Below are 18,539 nucleotides of genomic sequence, written 5' to 3' on the forward strand. Positions count from 1 at the left end.
AAACAAGGCATTTGACCCACAAAACATCACGTTTTCAATACATCAGAAGAGCCATAATTCATAACCAAGTCAGAGTTAGTTCCTTGATGCAAAAAAAAAAAAAAACTATATGTGACACTTCCTGTTAAAGCCCAGCTGAAGTCATTTTTTTGTGATTTATGTTTTTATATTTCATAATATTATTGACAGAGTAAGGTCAAGATTAAAATAAAACTTTGATGCATTATTCAATTTTTAAATTAAAGACTTTAGTTTGGATGTCACAGACAGGGTCACATATTGTCCTAAGCATTGTAATGTGGTAGCTGTTAACATTCAGTGGTATATAAGGCAACATTATGTGTAAATACACGCATGAAAGGGGAAGGGTTTGGCCGCTTTTAAAGTAAGCACGAATTAAAATGAACTCTATTTCCCTATTTATACACATTACATGGTCTTGTGTGTGTGTGATTCAGTGCTATTCTTAAAAAAAGGTTTATAACCTTTTAAAGAAGTAAAAAAACATATTTAGCCTCTAAACAACTTCCCTTTTATCTGCTGTCGTTTTTTAGTCCCTCCCCTCCTGTCTAATATATACTCAACCACCATTTTTTACAATCCACTGAATACAAAAGTCCCACCCCACGTTCGACATCTGACACATGACGTTACTAAACATGTGGCCTGCGTGCGGACCACATCCGCACAACGTTATACCTCTTGCTTTGTGGCTTGGTTCACAAATACGTTTACTTATTCTGCATCGTATGTAATGTTGTTTCTAACTAATACTGTGTTAAATGTACTTTACTAAATTGAAATACTAATTCAGACCTGGCTGTCCTGACTAATACAATGGGAAACAAACTTTGCTCGCTTTTCTTCAAAGGACGAGCTCAGACGCGAAAACTAAGGGCGTACTCACATTTGGCATGGTTGCATTGAACCGTGTCCAAGCGCTGTTGTTCCCCCCTCCCCACAAGTTTGCACTCGCACTGTATTTTATTCGATCCGAACATGCAAGGCAAAACGTGATTGGTTGCTTTACGTTTCAGTCATATGGCTTCCTTGGTTTGGATAATGCACCCTAATGCTGCCTTCAGGGTATATGGGAAATTTGATAATTCCCACTTCTGGGAATTATGTTGTATTGCTCAGTCATAGAGCATTGCGTTAGCAGCACAATAGGTCATGGGTTTGAATCCAAGGAACACATATACTGATAAAAATGCATACTTTGTAATTTTGTAAAATGTTATGATTTACGAGCTTGTTTTGTTCAGGTGCTTTGTTTTTGGAATGAATGGAGAATAACAGGTTCATACAAGCAATGAAGCTGTTGCACATAAAAACTAATTTAGCATATGCCACAACATAAATCCTCCCATCTGCCATTTTTAATTTTAAGGCCCGCCCGTCTCAAGAATTTGGCTATCAAAAATATTTCCAAACTTCCCAGAGGTGCACACAACATCAGAGAGCGCACGTGTTCGTTCATGTGCTGTTTATAAACCTGTTAATTTTCCCTCATCTGACATGTTACATTTCAGATATACGACAGCTAAAGAACAGCATAAGTCAGATCTTTCGTTCAGCAGACAAAAATGCAGTAGCTGCTGTAATAGAGGTTTGTTTTGTTGTTAACGTTTAAAGCTTTAAACTGATGAATCATAAAACCATACACACGTGTCTTGTCTTTTGATCGACTAAAAGTGTTGTAAGCAATTTCTCGACTGAAGCAGCAACCTATTAACCGTAATTAAGTGTTAAGTTCTGTCTTTTTTCTCAGGTAAATGTTTTACAGAAGCATTAATACACATATCGTGTTAGTAGTCGTGCCCCTTTAAGTGCAATAAAATGGCAGTAACGATGTGCCTCTAATGCGCTCAATATTGCAGCCGTTGCGTGCATGACTAACCTTTGGGCGCTAAAGGATTGTCATGCTTCACGTTTTCCTTTACACCATTCACACTGAATAAATATATACCTTTATATAACTGAATCATCTAAATACTATTTGTTTTATGTTAAATTTAAGGTCCAGTCACACTAGACATTTCGCTTCACTGACTTCCATTCATACGCAAGCTCGTGCGACGATATTTCGCTGTGAATTCGTATCACGTGGAGCGTTGTGACCAGTACAAATCCGGTATTCCACTGTGTGGCCTTTCTCTCTACTGAAAAAGCACAAATAAATAAAGGCAAAGATCATATCCAGTGTTGGGGGTACGAGTAACGTGCATTACGTAATAATATTACTTTTCTGAAGTAACGAGTAAAGTAACGCATTAGTTTTTAAATGTACACTTTAATATTTGAGTTACTTTTTCAAAAAAGTAATGCAAGTAACTTTTTTAGTTTAATTAATTCAATAAAAATATGAATAAATACTGAATTAAACTAAACGTAGTCACATTATGCACTCTATGCGTACACGCCTGTGTGGGAACTGTTTGAGTCAGAAACTGAGATGGCACGGCAGAGTTCGACATTTTTGTAATAAAATATGGGAATGCAGAACTTTTCAGTCATAAAAAAACACACGCAAGGCCTGAAAGAGATCAAGCCTCGGCCAAGAAAAAGTAACGCAAAAGTAACGTAAGCATTACTTTCCATGAAACGTAACTAAGTAACACAATGAGTTACTTTTTTGGGAGTAACTTAATATTGTAATGCATTACTTTTAAAAGTAACTTTCCCCAACACTGATCATATCGATGAGCTGCACCCTGCCGGCAGTAACGTCCGACAAATTCTCGCATACCCAAAGTCTAGTGTGACCGCGGCTTTACGCAGTATGGGTCCCACCCTCAAATTCACGCCATTGGTTGAGTCAATGTTGTATCAAAGATAATAATACCACGATTATTTAATAATAACACGCTTCGTCACTGGTATTGATATGAATGGGGTAGATCGCAGCAGTAAAATATGTCCGCTCTAGTGCCGCCATTGAAAACTGTCTACTTCCATACTATATAGTAGGGTTAGGGTTAGCAAGTATGTGCGAATTCATAATTTTCTAAAAACAGAAGGCGAAAAGTACCTGAATGACCTTGTACTTCCAACAAGATTCCGAAGTGTTTATTCGATGGACGCTTTGCTATTCCGTGATCCCCAGGAGAGGAGTTATCCAGCAAAAAAGACGACAAAGGGGCGTAGTTTTATTCAAAAAACGCGTCTCTATTCAAATGCAAATAAATATATTTAACCTCTATCCCTTGTGTTTAAATTACATTTGTTTAACGTCATTCCAGTTAACGACTAACTTGTTGACGTATGTCACGTGATGCATTTACATTCGCCATGGATGTAGTACGTTCGAATTCACTCATACTACGCATATTCATACTATATAGATAGTTATTGTTTTAAAGTAGATGAGTAGGTACTTCATCTAATTCAGTACCTATTGTCACAGTATTCGATTTCGGACGCATTGGCGGTGCAGTGACGCAACTTCCCTTGAAAGACTTTTCGATAGTGCCACAGTGTTCACATTTAACATAAACATATCTGCATATTACACTAGTACAGCACAAAGCAAAAAATTTACACAAAATCCTTTTGACGGGACCTTTTCTCAGGTTCTTGCTCTTTTGCATACGGGTTTTTTAGCAAGTAGCTATATTTTTTATAGTTTTCCAGTAGGTATTTTGGAGCATACATGTGCTCTTTATGGTCTGTAGGTGGGTACTGTGGTGTGGAGCCATCAAACCACCCACCTGTCCGTATTAAATCTTCAATATAATTTAGCTTGAGTTTATCACTGTAATCACCCCAGCGTGGAAAGTCCCCGTTCTGGGCCGATACAAGTTTGTGATAAATCCCTTCAGGTCTGAAGCACCAAGAACAGTGCCATCCGGCGTAATGAACCGGGCTTCCGATAGACCACGACACTAGGATGCGTCCGGTGGAATTCTCATATTCCCTAAATCCTGGCATTGTATAATAATCCCGGCGTCGAAGAAGAATTCCATCCCTGTTGTAAACCTTCGTGAGCATAGCCACCGTGCAGGCCGATAAGATGTTCAGCGTTCCGAACTGTTTCCAGTAAAATCCGTACAGCGATTTTCGCATGTGAATCCCCACCGGCTCGGTCCAGCCGTCGTAATGTTTGAGGAAAAGGATTCCCTCTCGTGCAGGAATTTCATCCGCGTCATCTATGACGAAAACATCATCATCCTTTAGACCCTCAATCCTCGACAGTCCGTTTCTGGTCAAATACGTGCGCAGGTAATCATCGGCAATCCAGCCGTTCGAACGGCCTCCGGCTGGAAAATGATCCAGGTAAACGTAAAGGATCTTGTGCCTAATGTAATTGAACGTTCCGTTTAGTAACTGCTGCCGGAAATAAAGAGGTCTCAATGTGCCGTAAGCGGTAAAATTGGATTCGCAAATTATAAACACGTCCACGACATGTTCAAGTTCATGAAATCGAGTGTGTAGTAGGTCAAACTCGTGGTTAATGTTAATGGCATTGATAACTCGACGTGGAACTTCTCTGGGCCTTAATTTTGCTTTGGTTGGAAGGTTTGAATGTTGCACAATTGTAGGTATGCCACAGTTAGGGCCGTGCCAACCTTGGTAACATTTGCATCCATCCCCATTCTGGCTCGACTCGACTTCAACTTCTTTAGAGTTGTTGTCCTGCTTGTGAAGTATGACGCGTTGTAAAGACGATTCAACCATTTTGGTCCCCTCTTTGAAACACAATGCTCCGGATTTGGTGGGGATGAAAAAGGTTTTAAGGTCGTCTTGGAGAACAAAGTTGCTTTCGTGAAGTTTTTTATCTGACGTAATGGGATCTAACCTGATCACATCTGATCGCATAAAGCCCTATGAGAAAAAAAATCAAAATTTGTGGTTAACTTTCATTGGAAATCATTTCCCAAAACCTGAAACATTTTAAAAGTAAAAAAAAAATTTGTAGACCACCATACACCCTAGAGGGGAATACATCTATGACCTCAAAATAAATACTTACAGTTCTAAGTAGCCAAATTATCCTTAATTTACATCATTATCTGATCCATGATTTTGTCAGACTGCTTTTTACATTTACATTTATGTATTTAGCAGATGCTTTTATCCAAAGATTAGGAATTTGTCACAGCTCTTTACCTTAAGGTGGTGTTTGTAATAGTTGATATCCGGCACGTTCCAGAATAAATCGCTGACAATCTTTAGGGTCTTTTGTTGCAAGGATGGGAGGAAAGGCTCTTGATGCAGTGGAGTATAGTGCAGAGTTTTGTAGTAATGTTGGAAGGAAATGACACAAATGCATAGCAAGCACAACAGGATGCACTTAACTTTTTTAATTCTCATCCTGTAACAGAAAAAAAAGGATTTGTTAGTTTGTTAACTAAATAGCACAATATATGATACATCTGAAAAAAATTATTCTGGATAATGCTTTTCAGGGTAAAGAAAGGTATAAAGTGCATCAATACTACACTCGGTGTTATTAAAGACCATAAATCCATCGCAATCGTGTCATAAAAGGCAGACACAAACCTGCGGGTGCAGACACGTTTAACTGGACGAAGAATTTTTGCAGGAGATTGACTTTTTATGCAGTCGTCGACGTTAGTCATGCTGCATGCATGCACTTTCACCTTAGTTTTTAGTACAACACTGAACTTCCTGTGTTTTTTAGTTCAAAATAACACAAAGAAAAACCCACCATGTGATTAGTGTGAAAAAGCCAATGCAATGACACTCTTTCTTTTCACATAGGAACCTTATTTGGTCCTTAATCATGTCTGTGAAATTGAGACTAAAGTCTCATGTAGTTATGAGATTGAGAGCATCAAAGTTTAATTTCACTTTAATTTTCGACAGTCAATATTAAAGATATCAAGGTTATATTTTCACAGAATGTTATTTACATTATGTAGGACGTTTTTATAAACAGTAGGGCTGGGTATCGATTCAGATGTTCCAGATCGATTCGATTCTAAAATGCTTCCATACCGCTGACTTTTTATGTGAAGGTGGAATCAAAGTCGATGAAGCACCTGAAACCGCCATTTTAAGCACTAAATTAATGAATGACAGGCTCGCTTTTCGCTCCTTGGTAACCAATGTTGGGGGTAACGCATTACGTAATAATATTACTTTTCTGAAGGAACGAGTAAATTAGTGCATTACTTTTTAAATGTACACATTAATATTTAAGTTACTTTTTCAAAAAAGTAATGCAAGTTACTTTTTTAATTTATTAATTCGATAAAAAATATGTACTGAATTAAACTAAATGTAGTCACGTTATGCACTCTATGCGTACACGCATGTGTGGGAACAGTTTGAGTTAGAAATTGACCAGAGCTCGACATTTTTGTAATGAAATATGCAATTTCTGAATGCAGAACTTGCAGGCCTGAAAGAGATCAAGCTTCGGCCAAGAAAAAGTAATTCAAAAGTAACTATAAAGTAACGTAAGCATTACTTTTCATGAAAAGTAACTAAGTAACACAATAAGTTACTTTTTTGGGAGTAACTTAATATTGTAATGCATTACTTTTAAAAGTAACTTTCCCCAACACTGTTGGTAACGTTGTGCAAGGCAAAAAAGAGGGTGACATCTAGTGAAGAAGACTAGTAATTAGATTAACGTTAATCTTACGTTTAATGTTTGCGTAAATAAATATGAAAGAAAAAAATCGATTCTGCTCTTTGAGAATCGATTTTGAATCGACCACGTAAAAAAACCCAACAATGATTAATCGAAAAATCGATTTGTTTGCCCAGCCCTAATAAACAGTAAATTACAAAAAGACCAGCTGGATTTTCACAGGCAGGGTCACGTATCTTTAGAAAAGTCATTTTATGCAAAAGCATAAATGACAAGCTTTTAAGTCTTACCAGTTTAACTTGATTGTTGAGCATGTTGGCCTCAAGTTAAATTAACAAATGCAGCAATACTGTCGTTTAAAAGTCATCCATTTCAAAATTAATTTTTGAAAATGAAATTTGAAATAAATTAATATGTTAGCAAAATCATAATTGTCTGTCAAAGTAATGTCAAACCTATAAATATATGTATTCAAATGCAAAACTCATGAGAAACATTTCAGTCAAGTGTTTCAAAACAGGTAGTGTATATTTATCTGTGGTTATCTTGTTATTGGGCAAAGGGTATGAATGCCGCCTTTAGATCACATAACAAATTACAAATATTAATTTAGGCATCATTGTATAAACAAAACAGTATTGATCATAACTAAGTTGTATTTGTAAATGTTGACTTGCATTGTAATAAGTATCATTTTCACACTTCCTGGCCAAATTTATCTCTGTTCTTCATCACAAGTTTTCCACAAATGAAAAACTGCCAACAAGATGATGCATGTTTATATATTGCAACATCTTGCACTTAGTGTTGTATAACTCCAATGTTAACCGAACTATTACCACTAACATGTAACATTGCAATGTAATAGGTAGGGTTATTTATATATGGAAACTGTGTTTGTGTTTCACAGTTTGCTCGGCTGTCAAACATTAACACGCAACAGCGTATTTACAACTTTGACAAATCTTGACCTTAGTGATACTTGGGTGTCTGGTTTCTATGAGTAACAATACTAGTCTAACATTACAGTATATATTTTCCATGCTTCTCTCTCGGCCTGAACTCAACAGATCTTAGTTTGTTTTGAACGATTCAAATTAGAAACCAAAGACAAGACAGGCAGAGTTTTCATGGGTCTGTTTCCAGATGCTTTTAATGCAAAGTATCTTTGTGCCCTATTTCATGTGCCATTCGGTGGTGTTTTATAACACTGTGTATTACCGCCTGCTTATGTGAGAAACTTTCCTTCATAGTTCAGTCGTGTGCTCATGTGCAACCATTTTATGATCAGGTTGTTTTTCGCTCAAGGCCCTGCGGGTTGATTCTGCCAGTATAAAGTGAATCATGATGCTAAATCAACAAGCTGGATGAATTTGTTAGATTCATGGGAAGCACACGCAGGTACACACATTGTCTGTGCTTGTTCTCGCCTCGGATGATCTTATGTGACCTGAATCTCTGGCAGGGCACGTGTTGAAATAGAGCTGTATGATACACCACCCTTAGTCAAAACACACTCATCTGTAATTTTTAAGTAGGCCTAATACTTGAATACTAGATCTGGTGTGTTTAAAGAGCCCCTATTACATTGCTAAAAAGAATGGTATTTTGTGTAATGCAATGTGTTTGCGATTATTTTCCACATATATTTTCCACATATATACCCTGCATTTCTAAACCATGTCGATTTCTACAAAGCTCATCATTAAGCGCAGTGTGCTCCGATTGGCCAAGCTATCCACTGCATTGTGATTGGCCAAATACCTCAGGTGTTTCTTACCGCATTGGAAGATCAGTACCCAACAGGAGATAATATCATCTTTACTGCCTTATCAATATGAACCTGAATCTGATCCAGAAAATGCAGATGACCAAGCTGATCGATCAACTTTAATCCAAACGTTACAGATTGGTAAGGTAAGGATACGAAAACATAAAACCTTGTCTTGTAGAAACGACAAACAACACACCCTACTCTACACTCCCCGGAACTTGAAACGTGTTTAAATCATGGCGTGAATGGTCAGTAGCAAATTCTTTAAACATGAAAACATAGGCTACAAATCAGAAGCGGGCGGATTTATGATAATGACTGTCGTGTCCACATCAAATGGCTGCGGAAGTCAACTGTTGCCTACAATTCTTGCGTTCAGTGTAGTCCAAGAAAAGAGATTTCAGTTGGATACTATACTTCACATTATCGTAGACTTTGGGATTTGTACCTTTGCAGATTGTTAACATGAACTAACACACACTTACTGTACGTTCACACTTGCCACCGGCGAGAGCGTAAAAAAACGCTCTGGCTGCCCTACTAACGACGCTTTAAAAAGCGTAGGGGATGCTCTGACACGTAAATGCATTCTCTAGACTCAAGCGGAGATTTCCGCCTTCTGATTGGTTGCCGCCAAACATTTCCGCCTTCTTATTGGTTTGCGCCGAACCACATCATAGCTCATTACCACAAAGTTGAGCTGATTTCTACTCTCTTTGACGCTCACCTCACACTGTCCATAGCTGTGTCCCAATTCAAGGGCTGTGACCTTCTAAGGACGTATTTTAAGGCAAATTGCGTCACAGCAGCGCGACTTGAGGCTAGTAAGGCCGTCCCAATTTAAAGGATGCTTAGAATGAAGCCTCAAAATGTGTCCTTAGAACGAATGGATCCTTAACAACCGAGGCTGATTCATTGCGTGCCTGCAACGGCTGGATATTCTAAAATAAACAATTAAAACCTTTATTAAATAAAAGTGTGTATTTATCAGAAAACATTTTTCTTGTCACTGTTTTAGTATTATAAGTTATGCTTTGTGTTAATATTATTCTGTTTATGTTGCGTATATTTTTAAGGTTGATTCATTTGATATACTTTTGCTTAGTTTAATCTACATCAAAATGTAATATTTTTCTGATTCCATATTTATTTTAATAAGTCAGAAACGTCTCCGCTGTGTCCTGCAGACAAGCGCGCTTGGCGCGTGCAGCAGGTGACGCAAATTATGGGTCCTCCGAACGTTAGACCGTCTCATTTCAGCTCTCTTCACGGACTTCTGAGTCTGCCACCTTGAAAGATCGAGTGTTCGCCTTTTAAGGTCACATGCTTAGAAGGTCACAGCCCTTGAATTGGGACACAGCTCATGACGCGCTAACTGAATGACTTCCAGCTACTTTGATGGTCTTGCCGTTGGCGGTGTGAACGCACAGTTACGCCCCAAAAAAGGAAATTATAAAAGGAAAATTGGTTTGGAGCTTAACCAGATCGCCCAAACAATAGCTAACTGAGCAGTTTCATAACAGTATGTGATGGTATAAAATTTCATGATATTGGTGCAAAATGACTCTTTTGATATAATACAAAGAAAATTCAGTACAGTTCCCACCTGCCTTGACATTGGTTAGTGAAAACTGAGCATGGCAAAATAAGAAAAAGGACTCAAAATGTTGCGTGATTTGACAACAAAAGGCACAGTATCCTTTTTCAAATCCTTTTCACAGCTTTGGGCAGAAAGAGGTATATCTGATTTATAAAGAAAGGACTGCCAGACATTTTTAAGTACTACCCCACATATTATCATGGTGACAGATATACTATACAGTAATAATTATATAGGAATGCACTTGAGATAATTTAGTAATTGTACGTATAACTCACAATGGACACGTGAAATTGAAATTTTCACAGTTTTGCAGTACTGTATACTACGCATCTGTTTTTTTTTTTATTTCTATGTAGGCCTATATCCAGTGTACACTGTCAGAAAAATAGGCACAAAGAATGTCACTGGAACAGTACACTTAATAAATGTCCTAATATGTACCATTTAAGTATAGATATGTAAATTTGAGGTACTAATACGTACCCTTTACGTTAAAAAGTGTACTTTTTAAAAGGGTGCTGCCCCAGTGAAAGCATTTGTACCGAGAGATGCAGGAAACTTTTTATGTTTTTTTTAAATAAATTGTTTGTTTAAAAAAACAGTGTAAAGATGGTACAAGAAACAGTACAATACAAAAAAATTATGTTCACAAGTGTAGTGTCTACATTTACACACATTTGATGCAGACAATAGCGTAAAAAAAACTGAAAACGTTTGTTTGCATTGTCAATGTGGGCGGACAAACAACAGATATGGATCAGCTAGAGGAAAGTTTCCTGATGGTGGCGTGTTGTCCTTGTGGCTTTTAAAGAGGACAATTGTCACCATGTTTACCCACAGTACAGTAGTAAATGAGAGTCATTTGCCATACACACAGTATGTGGCCCTTTACTACTGTTGTACAGCTGCTTTGTAAAGCGCTATAGAAATAAATTTGATTTGAACTGAACTCAAAAGGTTCGCTGATGGCTACAGTCTATCTTAAACACTTTAATAATTTATATATTATGCTGCTGGTATTTTTAGAGTGGATAAACCTAAATAACAGCGCCCTTCTGCCAGTTTGTGGCTAGATGGGATACAGCTATGGCCAAAATCCTGCAAAATCTTGCACTTAAAGAGCACTTTGTACCATTTATTCTGAGAGTGTAGAATTAAAACAGCGCTCATCCTGCGAGATTTTGGCCGTAGCTGTATCCCATCTAGCCCTAACCCTCCTGCCGTGACTTATTCCAAGATACAGCACAGCCTCTTCTACTTTATTGCTTACACATAATACTTGATTGTGTATGATAACCTACTGTAATTATATTGTAACCCGATTAACCTGTATTCAGTATTAAACAAAGAGCAGTATTCCCAGTGCTTGTTCTAGATTGTTCTGTGCCAACTTCAACTGCAGTATAATTAAAGCATCCGTTTCTAGGAACGATTCAGGCCTTCAGCATGTATGCAAGTTTTTTTTTAAATCAATTCAAATTTATTCCTGTAGCCCTTATCGCAAGTTTGCATTGTTGCAAATCAGTTTTACAGTAAAAAGATATTAGTACAGACAGTATAGACATAAAAAGTAAGCTTTTAAAATATATAAAATACATTATTGTAAAAATACATCTACATGAGATGCTTTTGTGAAGTGCAAACGCAACTTCCCGAAGACTTTATAATTAATAACAACAAAGTCATTTTCCAGTAGTTTATTTCTGATAACAAGGGAAATAAATGACAAGTAAATTATCTTTGTTTATATGTCATATTTAACACATACTAACTAGTATACTGAGCTAACGTGCAAGATCAAAAAACTTGTGCAAAAGATCGTGCAAAACCATTCAAAGATTGGACAGGCTTAACCACACTTTTCGGTAGCCTGATTGGTAAAGAGACAGTCTCCACACAGTCCAACAATTGTGCAATATGCATTGACCTAGTGCTAACATGACTTACTGACAAGACATTACGAGTTTGAAAACTTGCAAGTAAAAAACGACGACAGAGACTAAAATTTTTACACTCATGTAAGCAAGTATGTGCATCACATATTTTGTCAAAATAAGTGCCTGCTGCACACGCGTCAAAACTGTTTATGATAAAGATTATGCGAGTATCTGGCAAACGCGAGTGTCTCTTTTATCATAAACGCTTTAGACATGTCTGCAGCTTGCACTTATTTTGACAAGACATGTGATGCACATAGGATCACTTGATGCGCAGAACACATATTTTGAAATTACGAACCACACACAACAGGCTACATACATGTTGTGACGAATTTCGCATCAAGCGCCCTCGAAAAAAGAAGTCACCGGCCGCCACTGCTAATATACGTTTAAACGTATGCATTTGGCAGATGCATTTAACCAAAGCGACTTAAAGTTCATTACAAGGTATAGACGGTTTTAACAGCAACAACATAAACAAACGGCTTTCATGGAACAAACGTAACTTCTGGTTAACTTCCATAAAGAATCAATAATGGGGCTAGGCTAAATGCTAACACATTCACAACGCGCTACACAGTGCATGCATTGAAAAAAGATAGATATGTATTAATTCGTCTAAGTTAAGGTAATAACATAGTTTAATATGGCAAAAGGGTAGACTATTCCTTTAACAAAACAAACTTGCGTTCTTTGCGTCACATGCATTACGCCAATTCTACGTCATTGCATGTGTGCATATGCTCCATACTCCAGTCCAATGTGGGTCTGATGCGTCCAACTCAACAGGTGGCCAGGCCATAACACTTTGCTATGTGGCCCACAGCCTTTTGGGCTGTCAAAACATTCCTGTTTAAACCATCCTGACCAGTCCTCCGAAATGACAAAATGTTAAGACACGCGTCAAACGCCTTATCTGAAGTCACAAGTTTAATTCATGCGCTAAATTAAATTTGCAACGTAACCATCAAACCGCCAAATCATTCCAGTATTTGTAAAAACCATTCAAATTGATGTTAATAATAGTTTTTTCTTCTAATATCAATGCATTTGCATCAGGACCAGTTTTAAAGCCAACTGAGATCCAAGCGCGCTGAGACGATGCACACGCGCGTGTGCATTCGTCACACACTGAAACAAATCTGCGCGTTCACTTTCTTCATTCAACGACACACAGACAGTTCTGCTTGTCCACATTCTTCACGCACTGACCTGCTCGTCAACATTCCTTACGCACCACTGCAAATGTCTACAAGTTTGAAGCTGGACTGTTACGTTCACAGAGCTATCAAACAAGTAAGTCAAAATTTGCATAAGGTGTATAGCTCCTGTATAGCTCAGTGATAGTGCATTGCGTTAGCAGTGCAAAAGGTCATGAGTTTGAACCCAGAGAACACAAATACTGATTAAAAAATGTATAGACACATGCACGTTGTTGCGGTTACCCATCTGGTCTGGGCGGAACTTAACTTCCAGTATCTGTTTGTTCAATGGTCTTGCTAGTCGCTAAACTGAACTTTGGAACACATACCTTGTCTAAAATAACAAATGCGTTGAGACGGCGATTATGGATCACCACATGTGAAGGGTGGTATGGCAGCCGATCTGTAGTTAACATTGTATACATTATATAGTACACATAGTACATATACGCTTTAGCTATAATTTGAGCTAAGGTAATCTGCTTGTTATTTATTTAGCTTGTTTTTATAGAAATAAACTACTCTAAAACAACTCGATTGTTATTGATTCTTTATGGAAGTTACGTTTGTTCCACGAAAGCCATTTGTTAATGTTGTTACTGCTAAAACCATCTATACCTGTAATGCAACGTAAGTCGCTTTGGTTAAATGCATCTGCAAAATGCGTACATGTAAACGCATATTAGCAGTGGCTGCTGACTTCTTTTTTCGAGGGCGCTCGATATGAAGTTCGTAGCAACATGTATGTACCCCGTCATGTGTGTTGTTCGTAATTTCAAAATATGTGTTTTGCGCATCGAGTTATCTTATGTGCATCACGTGTCTTGTCAAGATAAGTGCCTGCTGCAGACGCGTCTAAAGGGTTTATGATAAAAGAGACGCTCGCGTTTGCCAGATACTCGTATAATCTCATGTGTAATCAGAGTTTAGTGTTAAGGGAGTGTCTTGCATGTATTTTGTGAATGTAAGCGTCTCTTTTATCATAAACGGTTTTTACGCGTGTGCAGCAGGCACTTATTTTGACAAAACACGTGATGCACATGACGCAACAGACACATATTTTGAAAACACGAGCAACACACGACACTCCGAACACTTATTTTGAATTTGCGCCCCTCGGATGAGCAGTCACGAGCCGCCACTGCATATTATCATTACTAACTGTAAAAATAATTGTTTGTATTGTAAACAGAATGTTAAATTCATAGTGCTAAGCAAATGTGAATATTCTTAAGGTGTATATTTGATAAGATTTCACACATTCATTTTCACTATCTGTCTGCCAATGTGCATGCATTTGCGTGCTTGTATAAGTGTGTGTGTGTGTATGTGTGTTCTTCTGAGGGCATCCATGTTTGAAACACAATGGTTTCATTTTCTTCTCCAAGGCGCTCTCAATTCTCAAATGTCAATGTTTTTTCAGAATGTACAAAAGCTCTGTTCTCCTGGTTTTGGGAACACACACACGGATGTAGCACACCGGCAAACTCCCCTAGTGTACTGTAGCACTTTACCGTTTTTCAGAAGAGAGTTTCACCCTAAAGGCCATGTACCCGAAAAACCAAATAGCACCTGCTCACAAACTGTACTGTAATAACCAAGAGTATCTGTTTGTATTTTCAGGTGTTTCCTGTTCAAAATCGCATAAGGTCTCGAAACTGATTTCTCTCTTTCTTTCTTGGTTTTGTCAGTAAGATTGACTTCTGCAAAGTCCAGAGTGTCACGTGGCCAGAAACAAAAGTCACGAAAGCTTCTGCGCACAACTGTGTGTCCTGTTGTCAATAATTATCAGTTATGTAAGAGCAAGTTGTGGTGAATGACAAACCTCAGTGCCCAAAAATGTTATACTCCAAAAAAAGGGGTCGAACGAGGTCAAAAGCAAGTTTCTTTCATGTGTTTGTGGGAACGCTTATACACCAGAGAAAGCTCTGTCATAAAGTTCACTTGCTTTACAGCTAAAGTCAACATTTCGGGTCAAAAAACAGAGCTTCCCTTTCCCTTTGTACCCTCGCTGAACTTGCAATGCATAAAACCTAACTATAACATTATTGGTCTGAGTGAATGTAAGGCATGGGATTGCTGATGAATCATCACAGACTGTTATGACCTTCATATCGTAACCATGGCGTTTCTTGAGTAAAATACAACATATTACTTCAGAAATCCAGCTATTCGTGTCTTCATGGTGCAATCGGTATTTCGTAAGCGCTCTTGGTGCAGGGGTTAAGTCGCAATAAATTTGAAATGAAGAAGATCGCAGTGATTAGCAAAATAGTAACATGACCTAACTTCCAACGATCCAGATGGATGAACTAAATTCCAGCCCTACCTTTATTCATTTCACTCGAATATACGTCACCACAGGAAAAATGAGACAACTGCTACTTCAGTTTCATTGTCACTTTAAAGGGACACTCGACTTTTGTTGAAAATAGTCTCATTTTCCAGCTCCCCTGGAGTTAAACATTTGATTTTTACCGTTTTGGAATCCATTCAGCCGATCTCCGGGTTTGGCTGTACCACTTTTAGCGTAGCCTAGCACAATCCACTAAACCTGACTAGACCACCAGCATCGTGCCAAAAAACAACCAAAGAGCTTCAATATTTTTCCTATTTAATACTTGACTCTTCTGTAGTTACATCGTGCACTAAGACCAACGGAAAATTAAAAGTTGCGATTTTTAGGCAGATATGTCTAGGACTATACTCTCATTCTGGCGTAATAATCACGGACTTTGCTGCCGTAACATGGCTGCAGCAGGCGCAAATAGTCCTCTGCTACTGAAAGTTACCAAGGGGACTATTTCCGGCTGCTGCGTAATATAATAAAGAGTCAAGTTTTAAATAGGAAACATATCGAATCTCTTTGGTTATTTTTTAACGCGATGCTAATGGTCTAATCAGATTCAATGGATTAGCTAGGCTAAAAGCGGTACCAACAGACCTGGGCTGCGTTCAGCCCCGACAAAACTTTGCAAACCGTGTTTTAAACGGAAACCTGTTGCACACCATTTCCAGGAAACATGTCGTTCAACCCGGAAACCGTAGCAAAACGTTGCACACCGGTGTGAGCTTGAACGTTTAACTCTAGGGTAGCTGGAATGAGCTTTTTTTTTTAAGTAGAGTGTCCCTTTAAAAGTACATTATTTCTGTACCTTTGTTTAACTCATTCGATTTATTTGTATTAATCATTCGTGAGTCTGCATGACTAACATGTTGCTCTTTTTGTGCATCCCATTGAGCAAACAAACCAATTCCCATTATCTTAACTATAACAACTTCATTCAGTGTAAAACTATGTGAAGTGTGTAAACTTGGCAGGGTTTTGTGGTTTAGGCGATGTTCAGACCCGTTTCTGTAGCTGCAGATTTTCCAGGAAACACACTGAAAAAATGTACAGTATAGTTTGAAATTCACTTTAGATAAAGTGTGTGCCAAATGCAGAAATGTGAAATCATGTGACTTTCTTTATGCACACTAGTCCTTTTTTGACTCCTGCCAACAACAATGAAGCAACTTCCTGTAACTTTGGTGTTGTTGATAAACGATATTGTTTGGTGTATACAAAAACATTTATAATGCATTGCAAATACGCAGGGTCTTGATCATTTGCGGGTAACCACGGGTAGCAAACCCTGCCTGACATTGACAGACATGTTTCTCTTTTATGTAAATTACTGTCAACTGTTCAGGCCAATAACTGTAAGCAACTGTGGTATAAGCAGAAGTGGTAGTTTAACACGCCTTTGTCATTTTTTAAGTAATCCTAAAGAACCTTGATAAACTGGTTCAATTAGTGTAAATTTGAATAGGGCATGGCTCTCTAGGTATTTGACTGTACGTTGCATTTAACTTAATTGTTTTTTTATGTAACTTTTGTTAAATATTATAGTTAATATGGGCTTTTTCAGATCATGTGCTATCAGTAAGTCGTTTAAAAATGACATTTTATGGTTTCTGCACCATGATCTGCAGATATCTTTATCTGTAGAAAACCTAATTGACCCATAAAGTACAAAGAAAGGCAAACTTATGCCTGAATAATTGAGTCGAAGACTACTTCATGTAATAAACTTTTGCAGTGGATGTGCATTTGCACACATTTGAGAATAAAAACAGAAAAGGATTGGTTGCATTGGCAATGTGGGTGAGATGTGGATCAGATAGAGAAGAGATAGTGGCGTGTCGTGCTTGTGACTTTTAAAGATGACGATTTACTTCTTGCAAACATGCTTTGACTCATTAAACACATTAGGTCCAATCTGATCATTCAGACACGTTAACGAAAATCTGATTTCAGTCCAGTACAAACCCATGTAGTTTTTGTTAGCTTATACAACAAAAAACTAATTAATTTAAGTTGGATAGAGCAAATAAAGTTTTTCTGCAAAAATGTTTTTGTGTGTGTAAATAATGTAAAACAAATAACCCATGTGAAACGTGAGGGCCATCATGAAATAGCCTAAATATTGTAGTATACTTTAGTGTGGTAAAATATTTTTTTAAAGTTTTTTAAACTTACCATTTTAGCCAAATATTAAAGTATACTACAGTATAAGGTAGTTTCCAAATTTACTAAAGTAAATACTACAATATACCGTAGTACACATTAACTTTAACGTACTACTGTATACTGCACATTTTCTACAGTATTTCGTGTTTATCTCTAATACACACTAGACTAGGACATTTGTCGTCTTCTTTTTCATTTCAAACAAAGCATTTTTTGGGCGTTAAGCGTATTATGTTATTGCCTACAGTGTTCACACACCTTGTGTGCTCTATTCAACTGACGATAAAGGTGAAGATAACACGAACGCCGTTGCGTACACGAGACCCATTACACAATTAAAATACTCAAGTTATGAACGACACAGAAAAGTTTGACTCTTACCTGGCGGGCAGGTGTGATGTCCCCGTAATCCTGGAAGTATCATTCAGTAAGTTTCTTGGATAGTTTAGACGCAGTTAAAGAGTTTCTGTTTGTTCTCTTGGCGTAGTTGTGAAGGAACTGCGCGCGCGTCCGCTAGACTGACGAGCGCGAGGACTGTGAGCGAATGCTTGTGACGTGCTCACAGAAAAGCGACTTTTTAATGTAACACCCACTTTATTCGCATTCACTCCCTCTTTTTCTCTCCCCTCCAATGTTTTTCATACGTTTCAGTCAAATTCATGAGTATGTTATGTCACATTTAACTAATTGTCGAGCAATTTTATTTTAATTTCAAAGACGACGGTAAAAACGGGTGCTCAAGAAACAAATACCGAGTAATGTAAAATAACGTAATTAACATGGCAAAAACCTAAATAATTAAAAGTAATTGACGTTAAAAGGCAGAAGTAGTAAAAAAAAGAGCCAACGCAAGCAAACATCCAGAAACGATGCTTTCAGCTTGACTAAACTTGTTTAAAACTAAACTTAGTTTGCAATGGTATTTCCTGCACTTTATCAAGGAGC

General features: G+C 37.7%; 1 protein-coding gene across 2 annotated transcripts; it reads right to left on the reverse strand.

Annotated features, from left to right (window-relative positions):
• Window positions 1–176: 176 nt before the first annotated feature.
• On the reverse strand, window positions 177–18,167 carry mgat3a (beta-1,4-mannosyl-glycoprotein 4-beta-N-acetylglucosaminyltransferase a). 2 transcript variants are annotated; one of them, XR_012359311.1, is made up of 4 exons: window positions 17,976–18,167; window positions 5,110–5,314; window positions 629–4,824; window positions 177–565 (listed from the first exon to the last, which is right to left on the reverse strand). XR_012359311.1 is itself a non-coding variant. In XM_055194647.2 (3 exons), exons 2-3 carry the CDS (start codon window positions 5,311–5,313, stop codon window positions 3,538–3,540), a joined length of 1,491 nt encoding a protein of 496 aa, XP_055050622.2. In that variant the 5' UTR covers window position 5,314; window positions 17,976–18,167; the 3' UTR covers window positions 177–3,537. The 2 variants fall into 2 exon arrangements, 1 of the variants encoding a protein (XP_055050622.2); XM_055194647.2 differs by having other exon boundaries at window positions 177–4,824.
• Between the last annotated feature and the right edge of the window lie 372 nt (window positions 18,168–18,539).

Source organism: Misgurnus anguillicaudatus, chromosome 19 (genome assembly GCF_027580225.2).
Source record: "Misgurnus anguillicaudatus chromosome 19, ASM2758022v2, whole genome shotgun sequence".
In the NCBI taxonomy this organism is placed as follows: Eukaryota; Metazoa; Chordata; class Actinopteri; order Cypriniformes; family Cobitidae; genus Misgurnus; species Misgurnus anguillicaudatus.